This window comes from Euprymna scolopes, chromosome 43 (assembly GCF_053919585.1).
Source record: "Euprymna scolopes isolate OS-2025 chromosome 43, ASM5391958v1, whole genome shotgun sequence".
Classification (NCBI taxonomy): Eukaryota; Metazoa; Mollusca; class Cephalopoda; order Sepiida; family Sepiolidae; genus Euprymna; species Euprymna scolopes.
The window spans coordinates 49,063,466-49,079,150 of record NC_136524.1 but is presented as its reverse complement, the minus strand read 5'-3'; the positions used below and the strand labels follow the sequence as shown (position 1 = coordinate 49,079,150).

Here is a 15,685-nt window from a genome sequence, read left to right as displayed (position 1 = left end):
GCCAAAATGCCAAGGAGTGGTTTTATTATTTGATGAATGATAGATGTCAGTTGGAAGAAGTGACAATTTTACTCACATGAAATATTTTTAATTAATTTTTAATTAATTTTTTTCCAAGTTCTGTGCTCATCATGATTGATGTGAAATTTAGGTAAATGAAAAATGCAAACTTAAAACAGAAATGTAGGAAACAAAAAAGGGGAAAATGTTAACAGCATTACATAATAAATATTTAAAAACCAAAAGCACAGAAAATGAAAATTGACTCCTCTTAAAAAAAAAAAAATAATAAAAAAAAAAGGCGCATTAAAATTTCAATGTTTTTTTTTTTTTTTTTTTTTTTTAAACCTAAGAAACAACAAAAGAACATAGAAGCATAAAGAATATGAAATGACACATGATTTGGCATAAGTCTTTTAGTGAGGTTAGGATAAAAAAAAAATAATAATTAAAAAAAAAAAAAAAAACAAACAAAAAAAAAAAAATGTGGCGACGGCAGGGATAATGGTAGACAGTGGTGGCAGCGAACGAATTCTTTCTTATGTTAAATATAATCGATGGTAGTCATTTGCACCGAAACCAGCGTTGCATTTGGGACATTTACGTTGACGTGTTTCGTAGCGAGTCTTAAGACATTCTAAGCAGAAAACATGGAAACATTTTGTAAGTACTGCGTCTTTTCTTTTTACTTTACAAGATGGACAGGTCAATTGTTCCTGAAAAAAAAAAAAATAAATAAAAAAATAAGTGTAAATGAACATAAATAAATTAATAAACAGAGGAAACAATATAAAAAACAATATACACACAAAAAAAATATAAACAAAAAAACAACGAAAACAGAAACAGCCAACACAAACACGATATAAACAAAAAAACAAAAAAAAAAAAAACGTCAATAAAGCAAAGATAAATAGACAAACTATATCTTTATAAAGAAATGAAAAGTTTGAAGTCAAAAGAGGATAAATTCAACTTGTTAAATTGAGACACTAAGAAATAAAATGGCAAAAAAAAAAAAAATCTAAAGACTTAAAGAATGCAGACTTTGACTAAAAGCATAAAAGAAATAATGCTGGTATCATTACGTACAACATAATTTTGAAATGTGGTCGAGTATTGAAATAAAACACTTTCTCTAGTGATAGCATTGTAATTTTGAAAATATTGTTTGAGTTTTGCATCCGAACCCTTCAAATAAATATGAGAGACATCGATATAAAATAAAATACAATTACCACCCACTCCCCCCAAAAAAAGAAAAAGGAGGGTCTCAGTACAAAAGGTATAACTAATATAAATTCTTTATCCTCTAAATTAACTACTTGAATGTCTTATCTTAATTATTTTTCTATTTATTTAATGTCTCTTGTTGCAATATTTTGGGTGTATAATGGGGTATGATCCCACACAGTCGGACGATTCTATTTATAAACGATGCGGCTAAGAACTGACGAATCAAATTAATTCACGTTCTGCTACCAACCATAATACATAAATATTAAACCTTTTCTGGAGCAATTTCACATGTTCTTTCCCCGGGTTTCGACACGGTAAGAATATTTTGTTCTGTGGAACTGTCTACTACAAACAAGTCACCTCCCAGGACTTGTGTGTAACAGCGAACCATCTGAAACTGTTCTGAAACTTAAAATGGCTTACACTTCTAGAGGTTATGGGCCCAGCACGCTTCCACTTGTTCAGGGGTCAAACATTTACTGATATTACGAAAGCTCACTCTCTAATTCTCGCAGTTCAACTGTTCCCCAGATTGCGTGCTGTGTGGTATTAACTAATCACTTGCTTCAAAGTTTTCTTAGGCTGGTCAACCTTTCTTGTGATTTTAGACATCCGTGCATTTACATTACATATCTGTTACGTATTATCCCGTGTTTTTTTGTTTTTTTTATGTTAAGGTTTTGTAGGTAGTATACCTACACAAACATGGGGAGATCTGGGAATAACTAAAGACAAGGACAAAGAGCTTACTCCCTTGACCAATCCATCACTTAGACGAAGAAACTCTTGCATCTTGCAACACATGAAGCACTCAATGTATATCATTGTTTTTGATCTGAAGTCGTATCTACAGCATTCCTCTATTTTTATTCCATTGCAATCAAATCCCTTTTGATTGTCTGCTTCCAGTTCAATTTTGGTCCTCTTTTTTTTCCCCATCAGGGGGTTCATTGGAGCACTTGGTTGATAATTCTCTCTGGGGCCAAACTTAGTATACGTCTGAGCCAGCCTAGATGTCATTTGAAAATTACTGATGATACCATTTGGTGATTAATGCGATCTATGATTTCTTGGTTGGTAGTTCAATTGAACCACTTGATCCCTAGAATCTTCCAATGCACTTGGAATCAACTTTAAACGGTCTAAAATCCATCGTTTTGTACTTTTTAATTTAAAAATCGAAATGGTTGAACTATCGGAAGCAAATTGAGCAGTGCTACATTATGTTAAAAAAATAATAAAATGATGCAAATCTGCTTGCAGTGAATCTTTAATCTTAAAGCATATCGAAACAAGCTTCCTCCAAAATTTTTGATTGTCCTGAACGTATTCCTTTACACAGGCATGCACTCTCTTGAAACTGTTTAGGTTACTGTTATATGTTCTTTGAGGACGAATCAATGATGAATTGACTTGGAAAAGCACGCTGAACTCTTAACAATGGAATCTCTTGCTTTTTATACTTATTTCGATGGTAAACAAATAACCAAATGCTGCCAGTGGAACGATATAACCTTTTTTTTTATTTTTTCATTATAATGGTGTGACCACTTATCAAGATCTGGAGGTCACTCGAGGATAAGTTGGTTGTTTTTGTTTTACGGCATATCAACCTTTTTCAGGTTATTTAATGCAGAATCTAGTGATTTTGAGGAACGATTTTTTAATGGAGTATATTTGTTTTTTTTAAGTCGGATTCTATTTAACCCATAGTTGGGACCCTAACAGGTACTACCACTCCGGGTCAGAGTAGACCTGGGAGCAATGGCAATTAAAGGGTGGCTCCACACTCCCCAAGGCCGCAAGCTGGGGCCTCACCATCGGATATAGTTTTAGGTCATATACAGGATCATTGTATAAAGGGTTCTTTTTAAATTTTTTTATAAAGGCCAATTTTTTTAAGATATGAGAGTATGATGTGGGGATTGTTTTTATCAAATAACTCTTTAATATTGTTTTCTTTGTAGAACCGATTTCTTACTGTTACAAAATCAGTATATTCAATTAATGTGTTTGATTGTGAGTGACAAGGTATACAGATGGGTTGGCTTTCTTTTTTTAGGAGATATGAGTGGGTTAAGTGGGTATGGCCTATTTTTATTCTTGTTAGTTTGACTTCTTTTCTGTTTAGTTTCGTATTTTGTTCTTGTTTTTTGATTTTTGGCATGATTTTTTGAAGTTTGTTGTTAGGGTGTTCATTCCAGTAGGTTTGCCATTTCTTTGTTGTATATGCGTTGATACGTCTTTTTAAATCTATGTATGGAATTTTAAAATTTGCATCGATTGGGAGATTTAAGGCGTTTTTTGCTGCTGAATCTGCTAATTCATTACCGTTAATACCGGAATGGTTCGGTATCCAGCAGAAAATAATTTATTTTTTTTACTGTTTAGTTCAGTTAATTTTTGGAGTAATTTTGCGATTAGGGGGTTGTCCATCTTTTTATTTTTAATCGCTTTTAGAGTAGATTGGGAGTCTGAAAGGATTATAAATTTATTTTTTTTTTTGTTATTGGAGGCAAGTTTGAGAGCTAGGATTAAAGCATGTATTTCAGCACTGAAGACTGAGGTTTCTTTTGGGAGATTTGATTGTTTTTTGATTGATTTATTGAGTATTGCTGCACTGGTTGTTGCGTTATTTTGTTTAGACTCATCTGTATAAATGTGTGTATGGTCTGGATACTTTTCTTTGATTTTATCGAGATTATCATAAGTTATTGGATGAGTATGTTTCTTTTCATATTTACTTAAACTTAGATCGATGTTAGTGGATACGATTTTCAGGGAGGGGTTTTGAGTAGGACAGTCTTGTGAATTTTGGTTATGGGTAGATTTGCTTCTTTGGAAATCAATTTTATTCTAAGTCCAAAGGTTTTGATTGCATTTTCTTTTTGGTCGAAAAGGTGTTTACGGTTTGGATTTAAAGTGCTATTGTGTGCTGGGTTTGTGGGGTTGGCTGTAAGTTTTGTGTAGTATTTTAGACCAAGGTTTTGATTTCTGAGCATTGGAGGAGTTTCATGTGCTTCTGCATACAGGTTTTCTACAGGGAAGGTTGGAAATGCTCCTAGTGCTAGTCTTAGTCCGGAGTGGCATATTGTGTTGAAGGTTTTTAGATATGACTTTCTGGTGGATTGATATATGAAGCTACCATAATCTATTTTTGATCTAATTAATGCTCTATATAGTTTGAGTAGTATGTTCTTGTCAGCTCCCCAATCTGTATAGGCGATGGCTCGTAGGAGTTGTAATGCTTTATTACATTTGGTTTTGATGTGATTGATGTGTGGAATGAAATTTAGTTTTTTGTCACAAATGATTCCCAGGTGCTTGTGTTCGTTTCCGAATGGAATTTTTTCACCTTCAATCTGTAAGGTTGGGTGAGAGTGGAGTTTGCGTTGGTTACAGAAATGGATGCATTTTGTTTTAGTTTTGGAGAATTTGAAACCATTTATAGTTGCCCATTTATTAATTTTATTTGTTATGTTGTAGTTTTCTTTCAATAGTGTGAATGTATTTAGATCTGTAGCTGATTGAGCAGTCATCTACATATAAGGAGCTATGTATATCAGGAGAGAGTTCTTTTATAATGTTATTGATTTTTATGTTAAAGATAGTTGTTGATAATATGCTGCCTTGGGCCACTTCTTGATTTTGTGGGTCTGATAAAGTCCAGTCTATGCGAACTTGGAAAGATCTGTCTGTTAGGAAGTTTTTTATGAATTCAGTAATCTGCCTCTTAGTCCAATGTTGTGGAGATCTTTTATGATACTGTGTTTCCAGGTAGTTTCATATGCTTTCTCAAGATCAAAAAAAAACAGATGGTACGTGTTCCTTATTGATAAAAGCTTCTCCGATATAATTTTCGAGGTTAGTGATGTGGTCTATACATCCTCCATTTTTTTGGTATCCACACTGGATTTTAGAAATTATTTTTTTGTCATCTAGATACCATATAAGACGGTAGTTAATCATTCTTTCGAACGTTTTGCATAGGCAGCTTGTGAGAGCTATTAGTCTGTAGTTTTCTGGGTTTGATGTATCTTTTCCCAATTCGGTATTATTGTTGCATTTTTCCATGAAGTTGGGAAATCTTTTGTTTCCCATATTTTATTATAAATTTTGAGGAGCTTTAATGATTCGGGCGGAATTTCTTTAAGGAAGCTGTAGTGCACTTCATCTGGTCCTACAGCTGAGTTATGGGATTTTTCTATGGCGGTTTCTAGTTCATTGAGGGAGAAGATTTCATTTGTAAGGCTCTTGGTTTTTGGAGTTAAAGTTTATTTTCTACTTTTCTTCACGTTTCTTATTTGAAATTGTTTAGTTTTCCTCTATTTCCATCTCTTTAGAAGTAGAGGGTTTATCTTTTGTCGGAGTTTGTGTCTTTGGTGAAGTGTTTTGCTGTTTTTTTTTTGTTTTTTTTTTTGTTTGGATCTGGACGTCGATCTGGATCTTGCTTGAGATGTTGCTGTTTTGGCTTCTTGTTCATTTTTTCCCTCTTGATTACTTGTGTTTGGTTTCTTTTTTTTATCTAGGGTGTTTTCGGTTTCCATTTTTTCTAGAATTTGGAATCTATTTTCAGTGTCTATTGTTTGGTTTTCTTTTCTGGAACGTTCTTTATTTGCTGTTTTATCATTGCTTATGTTTTTATTAATTTCTGGTGGTTGTTTTCTTGGTTTCTGTGATAATTTTTTTAATGGTTCTGTTGTGGATGGAATATTATTTTCTTTGTTTGGATTTGTTATTTCTATTTTGTTTCCCAGATTTGAGTATTTTTCTTTGAGGCTATTTTGAAATTCTGGCCATTCTTTAATATTTAATGTAATCAGTTTGTTTATCAGCTCCCTATATTGATCATGTATTTCATTATGTTGGTATGGTTTAGTTGTCTTTTTTGTTGTCTCAGCATATGTGTTGTTTTTCATGTACGTCTCAACTATTTTTCTGGCTTCTGGAAAGGTTGTGTTTTTCTTGTACTTTACTTCTATAATTTCTCTTTTTTATGTTTTAGAGAAGACCGAGTGATCTTCTTTGCAGTTAGCGCATTTCACCTCATTTATGCATTTTTCTTCAGTGTGGTCAGGTTCTTTGTTGCTACATTTTCCGCATATTTTTTATTCCTTTACAGGCTTCTTTATGATGTCCATATTTTTGGCAATGGAAACATCTTAATGGAGCTGGGATATATTGGTCCACTTTTACATTTATTGGTTTTTATTGGTTTAGGTATTGTTGGTTTGTTAAACGTTAATATGTAGGTGTTGGTGGTTATTATTTTATTGTTTCTTTTTATGTTTATGCGGATGATTATTCCTTGTTTTTCTAATTCGGTTTTTATTTCTTCTTCAATTGCTAGCGATAGTTTATAACTTTGAATTACTCCTTTCAAAGTGTTTAGTGTTTTATGGGGAAAGACTTTGCACTTGTACTCATGGAAGTTCTTCATTTTGAGTAGAGATTGAGCATCTCTAAGATTGGTTATTTCAACTAGTGGATTTGCATCTTGTTTTTTTGATCATTTTTGGTTTACTTTTTGTGGATAATGTCTTTTCTATTAGGAAAGGTGATAAATTTCCAATTTTTTTATTTTCGATTAATTCAATAACCAAGAATCGTGAGAAGTTTCCTTCGTCTATAGTTGGAACGGTTTTTCTAGTTTTGAATTTTTGTTCTTTATCTGAGCTTGAGAGGTCAGAGTCGGAGGAATGGTTTCTTTTAAGGGTTTTGAGGGGGATGCTTTTGTTTTTATCAGCCATGGATTTTGGGATTTATTTTTCATCAACCACGCTCCCTACCCACCTCGCATTCCAAAATTGGGGCATAGTAAGGGGGAAACCCATTCGCCATGACCATGTCGGGGCTACGTGGAGGATATACTCTTTTGGTAAGGAGTTCTCAAGCACTATATTTTCTGTTCAATATGTCCCCAAAAATACATTTGCTCAGATAGAGTGTTGAGTTCTGGTCTTTTCAATTCATTGACCCTTGCCACCACCTTCTAGCACTTACTTGGTTTGCCTATTTTTTGTAGTGGGGGAAGAAAAATAAAAACAAAGATGGGAGTTCCGTTCTTTGTTGTGGTAGTTGGTAGAGAAAAGGGCATCCCTCACTAAGCCACGAAGTCTATTTTGTACTCTGTCAAGGCAGGATAGGCTGTTTTTAGCAGCTCCTGCCCAGATATGGCAACAGTATTCCATCCTTGGACGTATTTGGCTTTTATATAGATAGAGAATTGCATCAGTAGTGAGATATCTTCTGGAGCGGTAGAAGGATCCCACCATCTTTCCAGCAACCTTGGCAACAGACTTGATATACGTGTTCCATTTCAGATCAGGAGTAAAGGTCAAATCCAGAAGCTTGTCAAAACATAGAGCCTCCCCAAGACGAGAGTGTAAAAGCCATTCAAATCATCCATGAAAATGTTTGAGAACTGAAGTAATATGTTATGAAGTCAGTTTTTTTTTTTTTTCAGAATAACTACATAAAAAATGAAGTACTATACCCATGTTGAATATTCATCAGTTCTCTCAAAACACTTCTTATAAAGAACTGTACAGGGAGTAAGAAGGATGCGAGACAAAGGTAGGAGAATAATATCAGAGTAGACAGGGCTGGCATTGAGTAACATGATCAGGAGTGCAAAAAAATCGTAAGAGCTGGAGAAAGCTGGTTGAAAGGTCATCTCTGGTACCCTAACAGTCACCCAGGCTACAGAACAGATATAACAAATATAAAAAGCAAAAGAAAAAAATTCTTACCTTGTACTCCTTTATTTCCTCCATGAGAACTTCGTCAGCTGCGCCTGCCATTTCTATCTTTTTAGAACGTTCTAATTTTCTTCTTAAACTAGCAATTTCTTCCTGTATGGATGAAAAAAAAAAAAAAAAACACATAAAATTTATTCATTTTTTAATAAAATTATATATATATATATATATATATATATATAGGCCTGGCTGTATATATACACCGATGAAGACTGAAGGATTGGTCGAAAATTATGTACATGTAAAAAAAGTTAAAAAAATTTTTTTTCATGTTATTTTGTATTCCTGCACGTCACCAATTGAAAACAAATAAAGAAAAGTTATAAGCTTTTATATTTTTCGTATTCCTTTTAATACATTTCCATTCATATATATATATATATATATATAATTTAAAGGAGATTAGAACAATAGTCTAAAGAGCTGAGTGTATTTTAATGTAACAGTGAAATTACTAGTTTAATTAAAATACAGGAAATAGAAAGTGCTCGTAATTTAGATATATAATAAGCTCGATAGTTAAATGTCCTAGAGCTAATTCAATATTAAGTAATGTGATCGATAAATAATTTAAAATTGAATCACATTACTTAATATATATATATATATATATATATATATATATATATATATTATATAAAAATAAAATGATCGCCACTTCTTGGCAGAAGCTTGCCATCTCTTCAACCCAGCTTCACTCTTACATAATCGTTCACAAATGTAGCAGAAGCACTTGACAATATTTGGTGATGCTTGTGGCTAGGACTTCTCTTAGTCTTTTAATTGAAGTTCTCAGAAATCAGTAGGTCCCTTTCCTAGGGTCAAACAGATAATCTCTATACGAGACACATCGATATTCAAATATTCCATTAATGTTCTCCTTTACATCTCAAACGTTGAGTTAGTAAAGAAGTTTTGGAACATAATTTTCATCTCCACAATTGATCATTTAAATATGTTATTGTATATGTTTCTTGTGGTCTCTTGATCTTACTGAAATCTAGTCTGGTGGAGTATCTATCTAAGTGCTGCTACTTGAGGTAACATCAATTGGAGATGTACCATTCCTTGTAAAAGCCAGTGTTAATTAGCCATACTGAGAAGATCTTAGTTGGGCTGCGAATACTATGTTATTTTTTACTATTTGTTTAGGATTTACTTGTAGAGAAAAGTATTCTCATGCCATTTTGCACTTTTGAGTAACTTGTAAAATCACTTGCAGATTTAGACCAATCCTCAGATATTACAACAATCCTTGGATGGTCTGGGTGGCAGCACATCCTCATAAAATTTGTATGGTCTTGTCTAACATTGTGTGACTTCATGTGGTTTACAAAATCAGAAGAAATCTGCTACAGATTGTGTATTTCAGTTTTTGCTGAAAGTCGGCAGGAACTGTGGATTCATTCTGCTTTCCAAGAGCACATTTCAATACTGCATGCTTAATATGCTTTTCCTCAAGCATATATATTCACTTGTGGTGTTAGGCTGTATAAGAGTGTTAAGTTTGGTCAAAATCGGATTGTCCTTTCTTTAATCAGATTTAAAAAGAATCTTTGATACTTATTCCGATACAAGACCTATCTAAGGACACTTTCAGACACAAAATACATTTGTGTGAAATTAAAAAAAAAAAAAAAATTGGCCCATCTGTTTTGGTGTACATAGGGAATGAACTCACATACACATGAAATGCCTTTTATATATAAGTAGAAATATTTACTTTAACATTCTGGCAAAGAGTAAGGGTTGAAGGCGCTATTATTCAAAACATGACAATGGTAACAGTGTAGAGAGGAATAGAAATAAGCACCCATGGTTGGCATGTGTCCACCGTAAGGAAGCACTGGCATGCTAACCTGGTACACTTCTGATACAAGAATACAATTATGCAAATTTTGGCGCTGTTAGGAGTCCAAGGTGACAGCATAAAAGCTGGATTTTGTGTTTTGACAGCAGTCTTACTTTTGGATGTTCACATGTGATTTTATTGTTGGTTAGAGAGAAGAAAAGGACTGCTGCTGCTTAGATGAAAAGGCAAACATTTCATAGTGGGGAAAAAGAAAGGACACAAAATAATCCGACTCTAATATGTTTTATTTTTAACTCTGAAGAATTTATGCGACTGAAATAGGAATTAATTGTTTGTTCATGAAAAATTGTAAATAATCCTTCAGGGGACTTAGTCCCTTCTGGAAAATTGGATAATTTGCTTTTATTTAATTATTTACAAAAAAAATTTTATTTTTACAAGAATTACTTTATATAAAAAACAGGGATAACTCCCATTTTAAAATACTTCAGCGAAATGGGTTCTTTTCAAAACAGATACTTTAATATTTATTTTTTAGAAATTAAAATCATTCATCTGCATTATGACTTTGTTTGGAGGAAAACTTCCTTTGTTACAAGGATTGGCCAAGATCAAAGTGTAGTATCACTGTGCAACGAACGTGTAAATGCATCCTTATACATGTTTATTTTCCTCCATAATGTTTTACAATAGACAACAGAACGAAAAAATAGCCAAAGAAACAAATATATAAAAATAAACATTACCAAAGGCAAAATAAATTACTCTTCTACATAACTGGATAAGTTTTTGGTATTATCTTTCTGAATTTTTGAAATGAGGATTGATAATTCGTATGATTTGGATTCTTCGGACTACTATTCTCATCTTGAGTATCATTTTCACAATGTTTCGGTTGATGTAACCCCAGACCTTCTTCAGGTGTATCTTTTGAACGTTGAAATGTTTCTATCAAACTCAAAAATTTAGACCTCTATCCAGTCATAGCTGACGAAATGAGAGCATGCTACTGCTGTGAAGTAAATAAAGGGTTTCAAAATTCCATCCGAATTCCTGAGTTCAACAAGATACAGCTGAAGAAGGTTGATGGTGACATTGACAGAAACATTGTGGAAATCACTCTCAAGATGAGAACAGTAGTCCGAAGAAGCCAAATAATACAAATATGTCTTTAGAGTTTTAACTTATTTTAAAGCATTTATTAAGTTTGAAATACAAGTAATGCAGTGTTGCTAAGTTAGAACGGAAACAAAAGATGGCAACATTATTATAACGCATGAACATGTTTCCCCAAGAAACAATTTTTCATTAAAATAAGTTTTACTAACCTGCATTCTTTTAAATTTAAAAGATTCTTTCTCCAACGCAGCTGTTTTTTCAGCAACAGCTACTTGAGCTTCTTTCAATTGCGACTGGTATTTATCTAGACGCAGTTTTAGATCTGCAGCTGCCTGCGCACTCTCCACAGCCTTTCGTTTATGCATTTCCATTGCTTGTTGACGCAGGCTAGAATAGATTGAACGTTAAAACAAAAATAAAATAACATTGATGGTAACTGTGGAAATTGCAAGGTTTACTAAGAGAAAATAAGTTTGGATTTTGTTCCAATATATAGCAGACGATAAATATGATGTGGCTGTGGACAGATTTATTTTTCATTCGATAGTATAGAGTCATTAGTTTTGGTTCCAAATGAATCACGATTTTGGAATGTCATAAACCAATCAATGTCCTACCATAAGAATAGACCCCTAAATAATAGTCAAAAATGTAAAAGTGATTGTTCTAGTTATAATAATAATAATAATATAATAATAGATACAAAGATAGATAGGAATGGTTAGAATCATCTGATTTATTTCCTGCTTCCTTTGTTCCAGCTCATTTGATTCATTGGTCTAGTCGTCTCCATCAATTCATTGTTTTGATACCTCATATTTCAGCAGTTTTTTTTATAAGACATGCATGCTTGTGGAACGCTCTTCCTGCTGACTGTTTTCCTCCTATTTGATTTGGCAACATTCACTCAGGACAGGTCAAGCTGGTGCCTGCCATAGGACACATAGCGCCCCAAATAAACACAGATCATTATGACGTTCCATAACAGCCATGATAGTTATTGGCAGTCAGTACTGAGATCATGGCGGACACCATAAAAGAAGTAGGCTTGACGTTGGTTTTGATGGTGTGTAACATCTTCAGTTGGCCACCAAAGCATCTTTTACCAATCTTGAAGTGATTCTGGAGCGATTGCTTTGTGAATGAACTCACCTGTGTTGTGGCGCACAGTGCGGCTGAATCAACAAAGTCTCCTCTTTAAAAGCATTTGATTATGGGAGATGATCCAGCATTGTGTGTCGATTTGGGTATTGGAGGTTGTCTTTACAATAATATTTCATCTACATTGGCTCCTTACATGAAATGGCTCCAAACTTCGTCTGAAGTGATTTTCATAGTAATTCACATCCTCATAGTCATAGATATTCAGATGGTACTTCGGTCAAACTAAAAGGTCAGTCACCAGAGGTGAAATACACTGACCAAGTAAACTCTTTTTTTTTTTTTAGATTCCACTCAGAGAGTAGAAATTGCTTTGGTTGTTTGTAAGATATAATCCCAAATAGTAGCTCCTTACGTTCCAAAAGGCAATATGCCTTGTTTGGGGTGAAAAAAAGAGTAAAAAAATAAGAAAAAGTTAAAACTGTTGGCAAAACACAAACCAAACTTACAGGTTACCATATAAGACAGTCTTTCTCCAACCAACCTGTATAAGGGCAAACAGTGAAGATGTAAAGAAATGAATGAAGTAGTTTCTTAGAGCGAGACAGTATTTAGTTCTCTTCCACTGCAAAAACTTAGACACCAGGGTGAGAAAGTGGGATTGAGAAGTCAGTGTCCCCAAAGAGAGACACTCTAACCTGCAAAATGTACCTGGACAGCCCCATCTGCATTCCCTGCTAAAAGTGCCTCAGGCAACTAGCAATAAACTAACCCCTTCTCAGAAGAGATGGCTAAGCCTGGGAGAGTGGACCTACTAAAACTGCTCAGAATTGGCGTCCCACCACAATGAACAAGGACCAGATCATTACAAGAATACTCTAATCTTTGTTGATTTTAGGTCCGAGGATAAAAATATCTAGCTAGCAATTGCAATGATGATGAAAGCAATATCTGGCACCACCGTCAATGAGACATAGAAGAGCCATTGTGTTTTGCAAATCTACACTAATCTTTTAAAGTGACGCAATTAAATGTGAGCTAATTCACTGGAGTAAAAAGAAAATCTGTATGCGACAAAAGAATAATACAGGGTGGAACGATAAAATTGTTGCCAAATAAAAGACGAAGATTCCATTTCCGTTTGATGAAAACTGGTTTCCGTTTTTGCTGCAGACCATCAACCAGTTGGCGAGTTGTGTACAAATCCCAAGAGTGATAGGAGCCTTCTATCATGTCTGAAAGTGACAATGTTCAACGAGCGAGATCAGAGATGCACCGCTCTACAATTCATGCTTTCTACCGATCCAAGTTATGACAACAGGACCATTGCCAGCACCCTCAAAATCCAAATCCAAACGGTTCAACACTTAAGGGCACCACCCAACGAAGTTTCCGGCCACGGTTATAGTCTTTGGTGTGGTTTCAAGAGAGGGCTACATCATGCCACCTCACATTTTCAAAGTCAGCTTAAAAGTCAACACTTAACACAAGTCAGTTAAACTATTAAAAAAATTAGCATTCAAAACATTCTGCACTGTAGAGGAAATGTGGGGAAAATCAAGCTCTTCAAAAAGGAGGAACATTCTGGATTGGGACAGAAAAAAAAAAAAAAAAAATTAAAATTGTTTTAGTCTATGAGGATTTCTCTTTCACCAAGATGAAGTGTTGAACAGTTACTACATTTTAATCGCAACCAAAAGGCTGTTTGTAGGTCATAAATTCATCTTCAGGCAGACTAGATGAAGATAAAATCCAGGATGGCAAAACAAGATCTACATGCGGAGGTGGTCAAATAAAGCCACTAAGATTTGTTTCATGGGAACAAATAACGGACAACATGATTGTTTCTTGTAGGACAGTTTTTCTCTTAGATAAAAAAGGAGATAACGGGTTCAAAAAAGAAAAGATTTCTATTGTAAGTAAACTTACCTGAGTTCTTTCTCGACCGTAGCTAAATTATTTTGTAATATGCGTTCTTTTTCTTCGAGTTTTCGAACAACTTGATTTTGAGCCTCAACTTGGCTGCGAAGAGTACTCACTTGATCCGCAGAACTTTCCTTCTCTTCTCGCAAAAGTTTATGGATTTGATTAGATTTAATCCGCTGAGGAAGACAATAAAAAAAAATAAATCCCTTTTAAATTTGTTTGCCAAAATTAAAAGCATTTAAAAATGCAAACAAAATAAAGATTTTCTGGTGCTTATTCAGAACTAGCATGGAGACTCGATGTTGCCCAGGATTAAATGATGATCACCGAATGGTTCACAATCATATATTTTTATTGTCATTGAAATCTATGAAATCGTCCATTTTTCAATCAAATCTACTGATTACCTGCTCTAATTGGGTAACCACCGTGATGCACCAGGAGGAAGCTTTATGTGTTTACCTGCACTGATTTAATCCACAATACATTGCACTGTAGAGAATCTACTGTTGATTTTATAAAATAATTTTTTTATAACGGCTTGAATCAAAGTTTAAAATGCAAAAATCAAGTATCAAGTTTCAATTGTGCTCTAAATAGAAAGATTCATTTCAAACGCACTCCTGTCATATCAAATAACCCATTGTTAATTTTATATGTTGGGCCATTCTGCTTGTGTGATAATAAAACTTCTTAAATGCACTTGTAATGTTAGACTGTATAAGGTGTTAACCTTAATCAAAATCACCTGTTCCTTCTTTAATCGGATTATTTTGATTATCAATACTTTACACAAACATTCTGATACAAAACCTATCTAAGAACACTGCCAGGTACATAAAGCACATTTGTATGAAATTTAAAAAATTGGCCCAGCTGTTTAGAAGCCCATAGGGAACAAACTCACACACAGACAAAGTTCCTTTTATATAATAGTAGATTACATTTAATTTAAAAAAAAAAATTACAGAAAAATCGTTATGATGTACATTCTCATTACAGAACGAAGATGTCATATTCAAAAGTCATGTAAATTTATTAAGTAGTTTTTTTCTTTTAACTAAGAAAATCAAATTTTATGAGGAAGCGAGGAGGAGGCCAGGAGTCGCCATATTGTTTTAAAATTCTAGGGTGACAATTCAGTTCAATTACAGCTGTTTCATTTATTTGTTTCCCCATGATGTTGGAGAAACCAAGCTCTCCTGAAAAAGGGGAACGTTCAAATGAATAGCAATTGTCTGATACGAAGGGTTTTCCCAACACTGATCAAAGCTAATTGCTTTCAAGATGTCCTGGCATGAAAGGCCCCCGACGGCTTTGCATTGATTAGTTTCGCTTTATTTATACGAAAAAAGACCAACAAACACGCAAAAGGACGGAATAACGTGAGTTTTATAAAAATCGATCAAAATAAATGCAGACACGACATCCGTTCGCAAATCGTAGATATTATGATCTAGGGAGTATATAAAAAGTTCTCTAAAATAGTAACCCTCTATATTGCATAATAATACTGGTAGAAATTAATCCCAAAAATACCATGGTGATATTTATTGGGTGAATTTCTACTAGTATTGCATTTTATTTTTAAATTTTGAGCAATTCTCAGAACTCCAAAGGCGAGAGGTCCACGTCTGCCATTTTGCTGCTGTTATAACTTAAGTGCTCCGCACTACTTGTGTTTCAAACTTAAAACACACTTTGAAAAATCAAAACACCAAAAACT

At 33.9% G+C, this 15,685-nt stretch overlaps 1 protein-coding gene across 1 annotated transcript in view; it reads right to left on the bottom strand.

The window, feature by feature from the left end:
- Positions 1-401: 401 nt before the first annotated feature.
- LOC145268333 (E3 ubiquitin-protein ligase Bre1-like) overlaps positions 402-15,685 on the bottom strand; it is a 64,483-nt gene continuing 49,199 nt past the window's right edge. Inside the window, exons 16-19 of the mRNA XM_080123825.1 lie at positions 13,963-14,135; positions 11,142-11,319; positions 7,992-8,093; positions 402-716 (exon numbers count right to left, since the gene is read on the bottom strand). Coding sequence (XP_079979951.1) covers positions 540-716; positions 7,992-8,093; positions 11,142-11,319; positions 13,963-14,135 — 630 coding nt within the window. The 3' untranslated portion in view covers positions 402-539. The remainder of the gene's footprint in view (positions 717-7,991; positions 8,094-11,141; positions 11,320-13,962; positions 14,136-15,685) is intronic.